The sequence below is a fragment of the Mesoplodon densirostris genome, chromosome 6 (genome assembly GCF_025265405.1).
Source record: "Mesoplodon densirostris isolate mMesDen1 chromosome 6, mMesDen1 primary haplotype, whole genome shotgun sequence".
Lineage (NCBI taxonomy): Eukaryota > Metazoa > Chordata > Mammalia > Artiodactyla > Ziphiidae > Mesoplodon > Mesoplodon densirostris.
Window position 1 is genome coordinate 31,288,932 of NC_082666.1, and position 18,512 is coordinate 31,307,443.

Genomic DNA, 18,512 nt, shown 5'->3' on the forward strand with positions numbered 1-18,512 from the left:
GTATACCCCAGAATGATACTGGCATAGACATATGATTTAGAGATGTTATAGTATTTTTTTTAAGTCCAAGGACAAAACACATATTTTGTGGAGTCTAATTAAAGACTTTAAAACTGTAAAATCTTTTGGGAAATAACATCCAAGTTCTGCCCCTAAATTCACAAAGCTAAAGAAATGTATAAAAATTATGAAAGAACAAACTGAAACATCAAAGTATAAATATTCACAGCAGTTGCTTTTTTTTCTTTAGTTTGGCTAGAGGTCTAAAAGCCTTTCTCTAATAAGAGGTGCTTGCTTAGAAAACCACATATGAAAAGTATCTTAGCAACTCTATTCTTTCTTGATAAGTAGTGAAATGTAGAGATTTACTACAATTTTCCCCACATTTTGAACACTTAGTGTTTAGGGCAGGGCCTCTGACATCCAGCAAAATGCCTGGTACATAGCAAAAAGCACTTGTTAAATGAATTAAAATGAACAGACAAATATTCAGATGAAAAAAATCAATGCAAGTCTGCAGTTCTTGCTCCCATGCGGCTCTTACTTATCTAGCAGCTCATGTTATTTCCAGTTTCCTGGTGTCCGCATGATCTGTTGACACATCAAATAAAAAATGTGCCAAACTAAACTTGTTTTTTTCTACCCAAGTCTGCTCCTCATTCTTGTTTCCTATTTTTCTGAATGTAACCATAATTCTCCTACTCACCCATTCCCCACATCCTTTTCTGACAGGTTGAGGTGACACCCAGCCTATTCTGGTTCTATTGCATCTTTCCCCATCCAGTTCCCTGCTCCTAGTGTCCTCAGCCTCCACTACATTTTGTTTGGAACTGTGAATATCCTCCATTTTTGCCTGTCCGTAGTCTCTTTTTACCAAACTTTCCTAATCTTGTTGCTCGACTGCCACCCTCCCTCCCACCTCACCCCCCCCCCCCCACACACACACAAAAAAGAAGAGCGCAGTTTAGCATAATGGTTGAGAGACTGGATTCTGGCTCGGATTTGTCTGAGCATAAAATGTAGTGATCAAGAGCTTAGACTCTGGGGCCAAACCACTTGGTTTTTGGTCTGCCATTCAATTTCTCACTTCGTAGTCCAGCCAAAGTACTTCCCTCCATCTTTCCCTTAGCTTTTAGAGGCTAGTTTGCCTTACCACTTCCCTGAAATAGCCTTCCTCTCCTTGGAACTTGCCCTATCACGGCACCTCTACTTATTATTACCCTCTTTGTAATCTCCCTTGGGAAAACACGTTTCTTGAGGGCAGGATATTTTATTTTTTATATCTCCAATAAGTGACGGTGTGATTTACATACTGTGGTTCCTCGAGAAATGTTAGGTGAATGAAATCAATTCACAGAAATAAATCCGACTCTGAGCGTCTCCCCTTGTGGACTGCGTTTATCCAAAATCATAAAACTTTACACTAAAAAACGGTGAATAAAATGTATGTAAATTAAACCTTTAAAAAAGCCGACTTAAAATTTTTTCTTTAGGATCCCAGAGAGTCCTGAGGACGTTTATGGGTTTCATGTATCAATACTTAGCATATTAGAAATAACTGAGAAACATTTAAAATAGTTCTTTATGTATTCGTTCTAAAAATAATAAATGCACTAAATGTTAAGAGAAATAATGCATATTCATTATTTATGTTGTATTCCTCTGACCATTCTCCGCGTCTTGCACAGCTCCCAGCACGCAGAAGACGCTGGACTCTTATTAGGAGAACAAGGTCCGGCCCTCCTCACCCCGCCCAGCGGCCAACCGCCAGCGCGTCCGAGGCTCCTGGGACAGGCGGCCCGCCCCCTCCGCGCGCCGGCGCCGGGTGCCAAGGCGCACGCGCAGAGCTCCGAGAGTCCCAACCGAAGAGCGGGCGGCCGCGGCCGTTTCTTCCCCCTCCTCTCGTCGCGCACGCCGGGAACCAGTCGCCGCGATGCACTCTCAGTGGGATGAGCTGACCTTTGCCTTTTCTCGTACTTCCATGTTTCCCTTTTTTGACATCGCCCACTACCTGGTGTCGGTGATGGCACTGAAGCGTCAGCCGGGTGAGTGCGGGGCGCCGAGGACCGGCCCCCTCGGGATCCCCCTCACCGCGAGGACGGCCTGAGCAGGGTAGCGGCCGAGCTGCCCCCTGCCCGGAGTCCTGTAGTCGAGCTGGAGGGGCGCCGAGAGGTGGCCTGTCCGACCCCTCGAGTACAGGTGGGGAAAATGAGGCCCGGGCGGTCCTCGCCAAAGGAGGCGCGGGGTTGGGGGGAGTGCGGGGGCGCTCCACCGCCGCGGGCGGGACTCCCGGAACAGGTGACAGGGCGGCCGCAGCCGCTGTTGGGAGCCCAGGACTGCCCGCGGCCGCCCAGGGGCTGCGCCGTCTCCCGGCGGTGCCACCAGTTCCTTGGAAAGTATTTTAAAATGACCTGGGAACAAAGCTCCCGGAGACAGCACGTCTGACTTCGTCGCTTGGGGTAGTGAATGGTTCTGGACGGCTCTCCGGTTTTGAAAGTTGAGTAAACACTGAAATAAAGAGCCTTAAGTAGGCACCCCCAAGTTCCCCTTAACGCAGAGGTCTCCCACCTTGTTTAGCATGTTAGACAATGATTGCTGAGAGGAGTGGATTCCCATTTTGGGTCATATGAGTGACGTTGTACAAGAAAAGCCATTTGGCGTAGCTTCCCTTCTCTGTACAGTGGGGATATGGTCTTAATACAGAGTTTTGAGTTCTTTCAAGTATGCATACAAGGAGCAATATTTGTTTTTTCTTGTATTTTACATTCAGGATACGTTTGCTCCTGTATTGCTTTACATTTGCCGTTAGTCTACCTGCCTTTTCATTTTATGCTTTCTTCTTTTTTTGAGGTCAGGCATTTTCTTTGCCTTACTTTCTCTGTGTTCATGCTGCCTTGAATCTGCCTTGTCCTACAGTCAATGAGTGAGGGATTAAGGATGATGCTGTACCTCTTATGGTCTGTTTTTTTTCGGTTTTTTTGTTTTCTTTAAAACCCTTGGACCTCAGAAATATTTTTCATTGAAATTGAAATTTGTAGCTCAGCCTAAATCATTGTTTGGTAGCAGTTTTGACTTGGATAAGGGGAATATTAGTGTATTAAATCGGGACAGATAATCTGCATAAGAGACTGCTTCCTTGATTTGAAAATAAGTACATTTTATTATTATGCCATATTCAGTATTTGGTATTTTCTTGTATACCTTAAATCAGAGGATCTCAAAGTGTGGTCCAGGAGCCGCTGGGGTTCCTGACACTTCCAACTCAAAACTATTTTCATAATAACATGCAGATGTCATCTTTTTCACACTCATTTTCTCACAAGTATACAGTGGGAGTTTTCCAGAGGCCACATGACCTGCCGTACTGTAACAGGTTGAATGCAGAAGCAGATAGGAGAATCCATCTGTTTTCTATTTGAAGCGGACATGAAAGAGATTTACTAAAAAAGTGTGAGTTTTCTCACCAAATATTTTTTGCTTTGGAAAATAGTTATTTTTCATGAAGAGTACATTATTTGTTAACATTTAGTGCATTTATCATTTTAAAAATATTCATTTTTAAAAGAACTATTCAAAAATTGTCTCATTTATAATTTCTAATAAGCTAAATATTGATAACCCACATAAAGAAAAGCTTTTTAGGGGGTCTTCAAGAATTTTGTTTTGGAGTCAGCCTTTTTAAAGGTTTAATTTACCTGTATTATATTCACCCTTTCTAATATCAAGTTCTGTGGTTTTGGACAAACACATACAGTCATGTAACTACCACCACAATCAAGATAGAGAACAGTTTCATCACCCACCCCAGTCCCTCCTGCCCCTTCGTAGTCAGCCCTCCCCAAGCCCCTGGCAACCATTCATCTGCTCACTAATTTTGGGGATGCAGAGGAGTCCTGAGACCAAAAACCTTGAGAACCACTGGACTAATTGGACACTAGTACAGTATTACACATGGTGTAAAAATATATTCCAGTACCAGTACTTGTAAACATGTAAAAATTATAGAATTCACACAAAAGAGTAAACCTGCTTTTACCAGAATTGTGTTACACTGTCCTTCCACCATATTGGCTGTTATCAGTCCTAAATATCTTGTCTTTCTGATGATCAGAAAACATAGTTTTCATTTGCATCTGTCATAGTTACTAATGTTTGCTGGCCATTTGTATTTATACTTATATAAATCTATTGAGTTGCTCATATTGTTTTTCCTGTTTAAAAATGTAATACATTTAAAAAATGAATTATCCTTACATTTTTGGAATAAACTGTTTGATGTATTAGTTTAATTCATTAGGGATTTTCATTTGCCAAGACTTGCATAAAACTTTACTTAATCGGCAACTTTTTTCTGTTCCCCCTAGACTGATTCTGTAGAACACAGACCTGTAGTGCAGTCAAACCACAATTCATCTGTGTACTGCTCCCCGGCTTCTTCTTATCCTTGTCTCCTCAAGCATGTTACTCCTTGAGACTCTTGACTTTTGGAATGCACTCCATCAGTGCCAGTACCCCACTCCCCGCTTTCTGGAGTTTACATCTTTTGGCTTACAGACTATGCCTAGATCTAGACTACTGAGGGCAAGCGGGTAAAGGGGATCAACTCTTCCGATCTGTGCTGTTGATAAGGATGGCATCTTTTTTGTTGTTTGGTTTAGGTTGTAGGCCTTCAAATCCAAGGAGAGATACCCCCTACCCCCTTCCTTTTCCATGTGACTTGCGCTTCATAAGTGAAACCATCAGGGGGTATTTTTTAAATTGTTTATTTATGGGCCTCCCTGGTGGTGCAGTGGTTGAGAGTCCGCCTGCCGATGCAGGGGATACGGGTTCGTGCCCCGGTCTGGGAGGATCCCATATGCCACGGAGCGGCTGGGCCCGTGAGCCATGGCCGCTGAGCCTGCGCGTCCGGAGCCTGTGCTCCGCAACGGGAGAGGCCACAACAGTGAGAGGCCCGCATACCGCAAAAAAAAAAAAAAAAATTGTTTATTTATTATAAAATTTTTATTGGAGTATGGTTGCTTTATAATGTTGTGTTAGCCTCCACTGCACAACAAAGTGGATCAGCCATACACATACAGATATCCCCTCCCATTTAGATTACCACAGCATGAGGGGGTATTTAATATGTTGGATTTTTTTTTTTTATTTCTTAGTTTACTTCCATTTGCCTCATACTTAACCTTAGTTCCTCCTGAACTCTGGCATCTGATTGTCTATAGCTTTAAGTTTTGGCTAGTAGTGTAGGGGGTTTTTTGGTTTGTTTTTTCTGTTTTCCTGGGCATTTTATTAGGAAGTTGGAAAATGAGGCTTTGGGAATTGTTGCTCAGAAACCATTTTAACAGAATGTTTATGTCATCAGTTGTAATCTCTCTTACACTTTTAATCTGTGTTCTCTGTTTTTTTCTTATTTAAATGTTCATTAAAATAAACACATTTCTTTAATCCTACATTCATATCCCATTGCTATTTTCTGTAAGACATCCTGAAAATTTAATCTACAATGATCTCCACTTGATTTTTACACACAAAATCTGTTATTTTACTCTTAATTCTCTGACCACTATTTTGCTAACTTCCCTCAAATCATATGTAGTTCAATTAAGCAAATATTCACTGTACTAGGTACTATATTAGACGTTGAGGATACCAAGATGAACGTTACTGTTACGGCTCTAAAAGAAGTCAACTGTGCTGTTGTCACTGTAATCTCCTCTGCCTCCCCCTCCTCCTCCTCCTCCTTCTCTTTCCTTGCAGTGGCACATAAGGTTGCACTACCTTTCTTATACAATAATAATATTCATTCATTTCAGATACATGCAAAACATTTCAGTATCTTCATTCTAGTCCTCATACATCTCTTTAGGTAGGTATTATTGAACACATTTTACAGATGAGTAGTCTTACAGGAATAACATAACCTTACTTAAGTCACATAGTTTAGTAAATTATGGAGCTAGTTCTTGGGCTAATTTCAGAGTTCTCAATTCTGTGCTCTCTCTTTGCAGATACATTTAATGTTCCAGGTTTCTCAATATTTAGCAATTTCCCAATAAGTTGTCATTTGACATCGTTATTTTCTCCCATGATTTCGGTCATTTCCACATCATCACTCAGTTTCTCATTTGTTTCCAGGAATTAAATCCGGGAATAAAGTTTGTCATTGTTCCTTCCTCTAATCTGTGGGAGATGAAAAGATTAATAAAACATGAATTTATCAGTTCTGGGGATCCTGGGAAGGTGGCAGCGTACTTTTGCTATCTTTATGAATTCCGACGTAAACACATACAGAAAAGTGCAAAAGTGATCGTAAATGTATAGTTCAGTGAATTTTCAGAATGAGCGCAACTATGTTAATCAACATCCAGGTAAAAATAGAACAACTATGATCCCCCCAAAGCCCTCTTTGTTATAGCATGCTTTTAAAGGAGCAGATTCTGCCCAGTGTGGGGTGGAAAAGGATGTCTCAGAAATGACAGTCCATAATTAACTTATGTGAGTACAGAGAGTCTTACTTAAATATCTTTAATATATATTTTTAACATCTTTATTGGAGTATAATTGCTTTACAATGTTGTGTCAGTTTCTGCTGTATAAAAAAGTGAATTAGCTATACATATACATATATTACACATGTATCCCCATATCCCCTCCCTCTTGAGTCTCCCTCTCACCCTCCCTATCCCACCCCTCTAGGTGGTCACAAAGCACCGAGCTGATCTCCCTGTGCTATGTGGCTGCTTCCCACTAGCTACCTGTTTTACACTTGGTAGTGTATGTATGTCCATGCCACTCTCTCACTTCCTCCCAGTTTACCCTTCCCCCTGCCCGTGTACTCAAGTCCATTCTCTACATCTGCGTCTTTATTCCTGTCCTGCCCCTAGGTTCTTCAGAAACATTTTTTTTTGATTCCATATATATGTGTTAGCGTACAGTGTTTGTTTTTATCTTTCTGACATACTTCACTCTGTATGACAGTCTCTAGGTCCATCCACCTCATTATAAATACCTCAATTTCATTTCTTTTTATGGCTGAGTAATATTCCATTGAATACATGTGCCAGATCTTCTTTACCCATTCATCTGTCGATGGACACTTAGGTTGCTTCCATGTCCTGGCTATTGTAGATAGTGCTGCAATGAACATTATGGTACATGACTCTTTTTGAATTATGGTTTTCTCAGGGTATACGCCCAGGAGTGCGACTGCTGGGTCCTATGGTAGTTCTATTTTAGTTATTTAAGGAACCTCCATACTGTTTTCCATAGTGGCTGTATCAATTGACATTCCCACCAACAGTGCAAAAGGGTTCCCTTTTCTCCACACCCTCTCTGGCAGTTATTGTTTGTAGATTTTTTGATAATGGCCATTCTGACTGATGTCAGGTGATACCTCATTGTAGTTTTGATTTGCATTTCTCTAATGATTAGTGATGTTGAGCATCTTTTCATGTGTGTGTTAGCAATCTGTATATCCTTGGAGAAATGTCTATTTAGGTCTTCTGCCCATTTTTGGATTGGGTTGTTTGTTTTTTTGATACTGAGCTGCATGAGCTGCTTGTATATTTTGGACATTAATCCTTTGTCGGTTGCTTCATTTGCAAATATTTTCTCCTATTCGGTGGGTTGTCTTTTCGTCTTGTTTATGGTTTCCTTTGCAGTGCAAAAGCTTTGAAGTTTCATTAGGTCCCACTTGTTTATTTTTGTTTTTACTTCCATTTCTCTAGGAGGTGGGTCAAAAAGGATCTTGCTGTGATTTATGTCATAGAGTGTTCTGCCTATGTTTTCCTCTAAGAGTTTGATAGTGTCTGGCCTTACGTTTAGGTCTTTAATCCATTTAGAGTTTATTTTTGTGTATGGTGTTAGGGAGTGTTCTAATTTTATTCTTTTACATGTAGCTGTCCAGTTTTCCCAGCACCACTTATTGAAGAGGCTGTGTTTTCTCCACTGTATATTCTTGCCTCCTTTATCAAAGACAAGGTGACCGTATGTGTGTGGGTTTATCTCTGGGCTTTCTGTCCTGTTCCACTGATCTATATTTCTGTTTTTGTGCCAGTACCATATTGTCTTGATTACTGTAGCTTTGTAGTGTAGTCTGAAGTCAGGGAGCCCAGTTCCTCCAGCTCTGTTTTTCTTTCTCATGATTACTTTGGCTATTTGGGGTCTTTTTGTTTCCATACAAATTGTGAAATTTTTTGTTTTAGTTCGGTGAAAAATGCCACAGGTAGTTTGATAGGAATTGCGTTGAATCTATAGATTGCTTTGGGTGGTATAGTCATTTTCACAATGTTGATCCTTCCAATCCAAGAATATGATATATCTCTCCTCTTTTTATCATCTTTAATTCCTTTCATCAGTGTCATATAGTTTTCTGCATACAGGTCTTTTGTCTCCTTAGGTAGGTTTATTCTTAGGTATTTTACTCTTTTTGTTGCAGTGGTAAATGGGAGTGTTTCCTTAATTTCTCTCTCAGATTTTTCGTCATTAGTGTATAGGAATGCAAGAGATTTCTGTGCATTAATTTTGTATACTGCTATTTTACCAGATTCATTGGTTAGCTCTAGTAGTTTTCGGGTAGCATCTTTAGAATTCTCTATGTATAGTATCATGTCAGCTGCAAAGAGTGACAGTTTTACTTCTTCTTTTCCAATTTGGATTCCTTTTCTTCCTTTTTCTTCTCTGATTGCTGTGGCTAAAACTTCCAGAGAGTGTGCAACCTTGTCTTGTTCCTGATCTTAGTAGGAATGGTTTTAGTTGTTCACCATTGAGAACGATGTTGGCTGTGGGTTTGTCATATATAGCCTTTATTATGTTGAGGTAAGTTCCCTCTATGCCTGCTTTCTGGAGGGTTTTTATCATAAATATGTGTTGAATTTTGTTGAAAGCTTTTTCTGCATCTATTGAGATGATCATATGATTTTCTCCTTCAGTTTGTTAATATGGTGTATCACATTGATTGATTTGCCTATATTGAAGAATCCATGCATTCCTGGGATAAACCCCACTAGATCATGGTGTATGATGTTTTCAATGTGCTGTTGAATTCTGTTTGCTAGTATTTTGTCGGGGATTTTTGCATTTATGTTAATCAGTGATATTGGCCTGTTGTTTTCTTTCTTTGTGACCTCTTTGGTTTTGGTATCAGGTGATGGTGGCCTTGTAGAATGCATTTGGGAGTGTTCCTCCATCTGCTATATTTTGGAAGAGTTTGAGAAGGATAGGTGTTAGTTCTTCTCTAAATGTTGATAGAATTTGCCTGTGAAGCCATCTAGTCCTGGGCTTTGTCTGTTGGAAGATATTTAATCACAGCTTCAATTTCAGTGCTTGTGATTGGTCTGCTTATATTTTCTATTTCTTCCTGGTTCAGTCTCGGAAGGTTGTGCTTTTCTAAGAGTTTGTCCATTTCTTCCAGGTTGTCCATTTTATTGGCATAGAGTTGCTTGTAGTAATCTCTCATGGTCCTTTGTGTTTCTTCAGTGTCAGTTGTTACTTCTCCTTTTTCACTTGTAATTCTTTTGATTTGAGCCTTTTCCCTTTTTTTCTTGATGAGTCTGGCTAATGGTGTATCAATTTTGCTTATCTTCTCAAAAAAAACAGCTTTTAGTCTTATTGGTCTTTGCTATTGTGTCCTTCATTTCTTTTTCATTTATATCTGATCTGGTTTTTATGATTTCTTTCTCTCTGCTAATATATTTTTTGTTGTTGTTCTTTCTCTAATTGCTTTAGGTGTAAGGTTTGATTGTTCATTTGAGATGTTTCTTGTTTCTTGAGGTAAGATTGTTTTGCTATAATCTTTCCTCTTAGAACTGCTTTTGCTGCATCCCATAGGTCTTAGGTCATCGTATTTTTATTGTCATTTGTTTCTAGGTATTTTTTGATTTCCTCTTTGGTTTCCTCAGTGGTCTCTTGGTTATTAAGTAGTTTATTGTTTAGCCTCCATGTGTTTGTATTTTTTACAGGTTTTTTCCTGTAATTGGTATCTAGTCTCATAGCGTTGTGGTACAAAACATACTTGATACGATTCCAGTTTTCTTAAGTTTACCAAGGCTTGATGTGTGACCCAAGATACGATCCTTTCTGCAGAATGTTCCATGAGCACTTGAGAAGAAAGTGTATTCTGTTGTTTTTGGATGTCCTATAAATGTCAATTAAGTCCATCTTGTTTAATGTGTCATTTAAAGCTTGCATTTCCTTATTTATTTTCATTTTGGATGACCTGTCCATTGGTGAAAGTGGGGTGTTAAAGTCCCCTGCTATTATTGTGTTACTGTTGATTTCCCCTTTCATGGTTGTTAACATTTGCCTTATGTATTGAGGTGCTCCTATGTTGGATGCATAAGCATTTACAATTGTTATATGTTTTTCTTGGATTGATCCCTTGTTCATTATGTAGTGTCTTTCTTTGTCTGTTGTAATAGTCTTTATTTTAAAGTCTATTTTATCTGATATGAGTATTGCTACTCCAGCTTTCTTTTGATTTCCATTGGCATGGAATATCTTTCTTCATCTTCTCACTTTCAGTCTGTATGTGTCCCTAGGTCTGAAGTTGGTCTCTTGTAAACAGCGTATATATGGGTCTTGTTTTTGTATCCATTCAGCCAGTCTGTGTCTTTTGGTTGGAGTGTTTAATCCATTTACGTTTAAGGTAATTATCGATATGTATGTTCCTATTACTGTTTTCTTAATTGTTTCAGGTTTGTTATTGTAGGTCTTTTCCTTCCCTTGTGTTTCCTGCGTAGAGAATTTCCGTTAGCATTTGTTGTAAAGCTGGTTTGGTGGTGCTGAATTCTGTTAGCTTTTGCTTGTCTGTAAAGGTTTTAATTTCTCCGTCGAATCTGAATGAGATCCTTGCTGGGTACAGTAATCTTGGTTGTAGGTTTTTCCCTTTCATCACTTTAAATATGTCCTGCCGCTCCCTCTGGCTTGCAGGGTTTCTGCTGAAAGATCAGCTGTTAACCTTTTGGGGATCCCCTTGTATGTTATTTGTTGCTTTTCCCTTGCTGCTTTTAATAACTTTTCTTTTTATGTAATTTTTGATAGTTTGATCAATATGTGTCTTGGCATGTTTCTCCTTGGATTTGTTCTCTAGGGGACTGTACACTTCCTGGAGTTGATTGACTATTTCCTTTGTCATATTAGGGAAGTTTTCAACTATAATCTCTTCAAATATTTTCTCAGACTCTCTTTCTCTTCTTCTTCTGGGAGCCCTATAATTCAAATGTTGGTGCGTTTAATGTTGTCCCAGAGGTCTCTGAGACTGTCCTCAATTCTTTTCATTCTTTTTTCTTTATTCTGCTCTCTGGTAGTTATTTCCACTATTTTATATGCCAGGTCACTTATCCGTTCTTCTGCCTCAGTTATTCTGCTATTGATTCCTTCTAGAGCATTTTAAATTTCACTTACTGTGTTGTTCATCATTGTTTGTTTGCTCTTTAGTTCTTCTAGTTCTTTGTCAAATGTATCTTGTATTTTCTCCATTCTATTTCCAAGATTTTGGATTATATTTACTATCATTACTTTGAATTCTTTTTCAGGTAGACTGCCTATGTCATCTTCATTTGTTTGGTCTGTTGGGTTTTCACTTTGCTCCTTCATCTGCTGAGTATTTCTCTGTATTCTCAGTTTGCTTAACTTACTGTGTTTGGGGTCTCCTTTTTGCAGGCTGCAGGTTCGTAGTTCCCGTTGTTTTTGGAGTCTGCCCCCAGTGGGTAAGGTTGGTTCAGTTGGTTGTGTAGGTTTGCTGGTGGAGGGCACTGGTGCCTGTGTTCTGGTGGATGAGGCTGGATCTTGTCTTTCTGGTGGGCAGGACCGTGTCCGGTGTTATGTTTTGAGGTGTCTGTGAACTTATGATTTTAGGCAGCCTCTCTGCTAATGAGTGGGGTTGTGTTCTTGTCTTGTTAGTTGTTTGGCATGGGGTGTCCAGCACTGGAGCTTGCTGGTCGTTGAGAGGAGCAGGGTCTTAGTGTTGAGATGGAGATATCTTGGAGAGCTCTTGCTGACTGATATTACATGGGGCCAGGAGGTCTCAGTGGTCTAACGTCCTGAACTCTGCTCTCCCACCTCAGAGGCTCAGGCCTAACACCTGGCTGGAGCACCAAGACCCTGTCTGCTACCCGGCTCAGAAGACAAGGGCGAAAAACAAAGAAAGAAAAATAAATAAATAAAATAAATGTAGTTATTAAAATAAAAACTAAGAATAAATAAAAAAGAGAGCAAGCAAACCAGTAAACAAATCCACCAATGATGATAAGCACTAAAAACTATACTATGATAATCATAGAAATTAGTAACCACGGTGTTGCATTCAGCAGACCCCAAGCGTACAGTTGATCCCAAAGTCCACCGTCTCAATTTTGGGATGATTCGTTGTCTATTCAGGTATTTCACAATGCAGGGTACATCAGGTTGATTGTGGAGATTTAATCCGCTGCTCCTGAGGCTGCTGGGAGAAATTTCCCTTTCTCTTCTTTGTTCCCACAGCTCCTGGGGTTCAGCTTTGGATTTGGCCCCGCCTCTGTGTGTAGGTCACCCTCTGGCGTCTGTTCTTCGCCCAGACAGGACGGGGTTAAAGGAGCAGCTGATGAGGGGGCTTTGGCTCACTCAGGCCGGGGGTCGGGAGGGGTACAGAATGTGGGGCGAGCCTGCGACGGCAGAGGCTGGCATGACGTTGTAACAGCCTGAGGCGTGCCGTGTGTTCTCCCGGGGAAGTTGCCTCTGGATCTCGGGACCCTGGCAGTGGCGCGCCACACAGGCTCCCTGGAGGGGAGGTGTGGATAGTGACCTGTGCTTGTACACAGGCTTCTTGGTGGCTACAGCAGGCTTAGCATTTCATGCCTGTCTCTGTTGTCCATGCTGATAGCTGCAGCTTGCGCCTGTTTCTGAAGCGCGTTCTGAATCTCCTCTCCTCACACATCCCGAAACAATGGTCTCTTAGGCAGTTAGCCTCTTAGGCAGTTAGCCTGCCTCTTAGCCTCTTAGGCAGTTCCATACTTCTCCCCGGACTCTCTCCTGGTTAGCTGTGGCGCATTAACCCCCTTCAGGCTGTGTTCACTCAGCCAACCCCAGTCGTCTCCCTGGGATCTCACCTCTGAAGCCCGAGCCTCAGCTCCCAGCCCCCATCCACCCTGGTCGGTGAGCAGACAAACCTCTCAGGCTGTTGAGTGCTGGTCAGCACTGACCTCTGTGTGGGAGTCTCTCCGCTTTGCCCTCCGCACCCCTGTTGCTGTGCTCTCCTCCGTGGCTCTGAGGCTTCCCCCTCCCACCCACTCCCCATCTCCGCCAGTGAAGGGGCTTCCTTCCTAGTGTGTGGAAACTTTTCCTCCTTCACAGCTCCCTCCCCGAGTTGCAGGTCCTATCTCTATTCTTTTGTCTCTGTTTTTTCTTTTTTCCTTTTCCCTACCCAGGCAGGTGGGGAGTTTCTTGCCTTTTGGGAGGTCTGAGGTCTTCCGCCAGCATTCAGTAGGTGTTCTGTAGGAGTTGTTCCACACGTACATGTATTTTTAATGTATTTGTTGGGAGGAATGTGATCTATATGTCTTACTCCTCTGTCGTCTTGAAGGTCCTCTCTTTACTATTTTTTAACCTAAAGGAAAGTTAGAACCTTTGAGTGACCTGACAAAACATTGATCAGGGAGTGTGCTGTAGTAGAAAGCGTTCATAAAGTCAGAAGTCAGAAGACCAGTGTTTAGTTCAAACTCTGCCACTAACTAGGTAGCTTGGGCTAAGAACTTAAAACTCAATATTTATGCCATGGGTGAGGTGGACCAGAACACCAGCTGAGCAGTGTCCCCTCTCCAGGAGTCTTCAGTTTTGACTCTAAAGAGCTCTTCCTCCAAGCTTCTAAGTTTTAATAATTTCAGCCTATCCTTTGTTCCCCCAGGAGTGGTAACAGCTTTCTACAGTTGATACTTCTGTGACACCATAGTATTTACTTTTTCAAATATCTAGTTAACAATTTTATACCTACTTACTTCTTTATATTAAATCCTTTCTGTTAATAAAACTTTGTATTTTCTGTTTCCTGACTGGACTCCGGTACAGAAACCTAGGAGTGGGGTTTAACTACATGCTTTCTGGTTTCCATATGTAATATTAAGGTATCTAAAGTGCTGGCTATTTCCTGTCCATAGATCTAGTCAGTATAATGCCTTCCGTGTGGCAGGCCAGTGTGATGTTCTGTGGACTCTCAATATGATCAAAATTTCTGTGGACTTTTTTAGAGAGCAGGAGAGTTGACATAGATCTGAGGCAAGACTGTGATAGTGTACTGTTAAACCTGCCAGGTAAAAGCAAAGTGTTTCTGGGATTCTTTGAAAATTAATATGGAGAAAAAAGCATTTCTTTACTAGGTTACAGAGGTTAATGCTGATTTGTTCTAGTAAAAATACTGTATTTTGAATACCAGCTGCAGTTGGAGTCATTACCGGTCTACATTTAAGATAGTTCACAATTATTTTTCAAGATCCATCTGCTTTACATATAGTGCAAACAAGCAAGTTAAGTGGAATGTGATAGCTATCATCATCTTTCCTCTTTCATGTTTTTGGTTATGGTACTCATCTCTGTAATACTGCTTTGTAAAAATATCTTGGTGAGGAGAAGAAACTCTAGGGGCTTCTACCTGATCATTCCTATCAGAATGATTCTTTTTTTTTTTTTTTTTTTTTTCTTTTTGCGGTATGCGGGCCTCTCACTGTTGTGGCCTCTCCCGTTGCGGAGCACAGGCTCCGGACACGCAGGCCCAGCGGCCACGGCTCACGGGCCCAGCCGCTCCGCGGCATATGGGATCCTCCCAGACCGGGGCACGAACCCGTATCCCCTGCATCGGCAGGCGGACTCTCAACCACTGCGCCACCAGGGAGGCCCCTATCAGAATGATTCTTATTCCAAGGATCAGAGAATCAATATGCAGAGGGTGCCAGTTGCTAAGTATGTCTAGTCTAGTTATACATTAAGCAACTGGAGAAATAACCACAGCCGTGGATTTACTTGGCCCACTGTGATTCATACTTGATATAAAGCTCCTTGAATTGTGTCACACATAATCTCTAAGCCATTGTTGCCTACATGATTATTTTAAAATATTTTGATGAAAAAGCATACTTGAGGCATATGAGCTAGATGATGTTGTTAATTTTTCTCTTTAAAGAGATAAATCTATAAATGGGAAAGACTAGGGCAAAAGTTTACTAATATGCAATTTAAAAATACTTAACCTCTGGAGATGAGGCTTTAAGAAGGCTAGAGCATTCCCCTGCTTCTTTCTGGAAGTCATATTAACCACCAGCAAGCTGGATGCTAACTGTTTGGAAATAGCTACAGTGTAACTAGTTCTTAAAAATGGAGACACACTGTGGAACTAAAGTAGACTGAGTCTATCAAAATAAAGAAGTCATGTGTGCAGTACATTAAAGAATATCTTTCTAGTCTTTGTTTTAACTAAGTCAGTAAAAGTATGTTAAACATAGTCTAATAATTCATTTGGCCAGAGAATGGGATTATTTTGTGGATGTGATTTTAAATGAATTTAAGGGAGTAGAATGTGACTTTATTTCTCAGCTTTCATTTCATAATGAAAATATTTTGATTAATGAAAATATTTTGATGTTAAAATCCCCAGGTGATTATATGTACTTTAGATATCTTATACTTTGAATTAGATCCAGGTCTCGATGTGACAAATTTTGCTAAGGGTTTTGGGGGAAAGAATGCTATTGATAACGTGTAACAAATATCTTAACTCAAGGTAGGACGGAGAATTTTTTTTCTCTTTTAAATGTCAGTATGTTAAAAATAATGTGTATAAATTAACACAGCTTATTCGTTAGCTAAAGGAATACACCTTTGTTTAAAACTGAGAAGAAATTAAAGATATCGTATTAACTATTTTTTTCCTACTGAAAATTATTTATATGCCCCAAAGATATACAGCTGTTTCTGGTTAACTTTCTGTATTTTTTTTAATACAAATTTTGAAAGCATCATACTTTTATTTATTTATTTATTTGGCCCTGTCTCATGGCATGCTGGATCTTAGTTCCCTGACCAGGGATTAAACCCGCACCCCCTGTGGTAGAAGCACAGAGCCTTAACCACTGGACTGCCAGGGGAGTCCCTGTGTTTTCATAATTTAACTTCACATTAAACTAGCTGGTGCCAGTATGATACATACAAAGGAACATCATACCCAAAGAACTTTGTCATAAGATTGTGTCATGCTGAAAAATGTGTTATGATAGTGTGTGTACTGAAGGAAGCTTTAAAGGAAGGCCTGTTTGAGTTAGAGAAATATTTCTGGCTGACATAGTTTTGAAAATCCGACAAAAAAGACCATTATGAGAGAGACCCTCCCTTCAACTCTGTTCTTTTCCTTTCTTTTTTGGTCTAATAAAATCTTAGTTTCATTGATTTAATACTATTGGGGTTATGAGTACATTTTCAGTGCCATAATGTGTCATTCTCATCCCAGCTTTGCAGTAAGGACTCAAAAGAATTATATCTTGGGCTCAGACAATTGAGTCAGAAGCAGCCCAAGGGTTGCATTCTCCTTGCCTCTTTTCTCTCTTGTCAGTGATCAGTCCATTCAGCACACAAATCAACAGAGTGTCTGACATGTACTAGGTAGTAAATATGTATTTTTATGTATATTCTCTTATTTTAAGTTCTTGTAAGTTCTGTATTATTCTCATTTTATGAAACTTGAAGTTTAAGCCAAGAGAGGTTAGAGGTCCTACAAAGAGTCACAAAACTGGTACGTAATCACAGTTATCTCTGTGACTTGTGATAAAACTAAGGGAAATTAATGGTAGTAAAATTGTCATACTTACACTCTTGAAATATTGCACGTATATTTTTCTGTTGTACGATAAACATTTGTAGAGCATCTACTTTATACTAAAGCTTCTTAGAGTCTCAAGGGGTATCAGTCTTCTGGTGGAGCTAACACTTGTGAACAAAAACTAGAAAGTGATATATTTTCAGAGGAAAGGATAAAATACCATGGAAGTTGAGGGAAAAGGAAAGTTATTTTGACAAACTTAATCAGAAATACATATTACATGAGTGAATAATTTGTGTGAAAGCATCAAATTTAGTAAATTTGATTTGGATTGTTTTAGTGGTCAAAGGAAAACTTTTTTGGTATATTTGAATTTGCCTAAGCCAAATTGTTGTGTCAGATGGATGATAGTAATGCTAAATCTTCCATTAGAACAACCCTAAGGGATACAGAGGATACAGACATATTCCCTAATTGTATATTTACCAGAAGTAATCAATTACTTTGGAATGTGTCTTCATAGTAACTGTGTAACCGTGGGCCCATTGTAGCTCTTATTCAGTTAGAGCTCCCATTTCCAGAATGTGTGTGCAGAGCTAACCAGGGTATGGCCTGAGAGAGAGAGAGGGACACACCCACACCCACACAGACAAACACACCCGAGGACAAACAAGGTTGGGGGAGAAGAAGGTCTTGAGGGGGAAGAGGGGTGTGCATGTGTAAATAAGCACAGAAAAAGAAGTCTGGAAGTTGTCACCCTACAGAAATGAGTGTGATTGAAGGGTAGAAGTAGAGAGGAAAGGGTAATTTTCTCTTTTTTTTCTATTTACTTCTATAATAATAGTGATAGCTAATAGTTGTTGCTTACTATTTTTTTTTTTTTTTTTTTTTTTTAAGATGTGGGAAAGCAGTTACCTTGTTCACTTCACACAGAGAGTAAGTGCTGGAGCCAGGATTTATACCTCGGCAATTAAGCTCCAGAGTCTGGATTCTTTTTTTGTTTTTGCGGTACACGGGCCTCTCACTGTTGTGGCCTCTCCCGTTGCGGAGCACAGGCTCCGGACACGCAGGCTCAGCGGCCATGGCTCACGGGCCTAGCCGCTCCGCGGCACGTGGGATCTTCCCGGACCAGGGCACGAACCCGTGTCCCCTGCATCGGCAGATGGACTCTCAACCACTGCGCCACCAGGGAAGCCCCAGAGTCTGGATTCTTAAGCACTCTGTATTGCCTCTCAATGTGAGAATGGCTCAGTAAGGTAGCTAGTGTCCACTGACTAAAAGAAGAGATCATATTCATATGTTATGCTGACTAGCCAGTGTTCTAAACAGTCATCATCGTACAGGGCAATACTGAATGAACAGTGCCCGTATACATATTTTGATGGATAGCAATATATATGTGTAGAGAGAGACATAGTGGTGTCACATCTTACATAGGGGTTTGGCTCTATAAAGACAGCATGGCCATGTATCATCAACATAACTCTTGAATAGTTCTTAAGTTTAGGGGAAATTGCTGCACTGGAGATAGACATCCTGTTTTTTAGTAAGTTTTTCAAAACTAGTTTTTCTTCCATATTGATACAGGTCACCATTTCTTGAGTTATCACCAGATGCGTATCATTAAACCTTGGCATCACTTCATTTGATGATATATGCACACCATCGAAAATTTACGTCTTCCAACTCATGTTCACTCCTGGGCACATTTTATTGTGTGGAATGGTGGGTTGCAATA

At 40.4% G+C, this 18,512-nt stretch overlaps 1 protein-coding gene across 1 annotated transcript in view; it reads left to right on the plus strand.

The window, feature by feature from the left end:
* The first annotated feature begins 1,856 nt into the window (after nt 1-1,856).
* Nucleotides 1,857-18,512, plus strand: part of TMEM38B (transmembrane protein 38B) — an 85,312-nt gene continuing 68,656 nt past the window's right edge. The window contains exon 1 of the mRNA XM_060101606.1: nt 1,857-2,045. Coding sequence (XP_059957589.1) covers nt 1,934-2,045 — 112 coding nt within the window. The 5' untranslated portion in view covers nt 1,857-1,933. The remainder of the gene's footprint in view (nt 2,046-18,512) is intronic.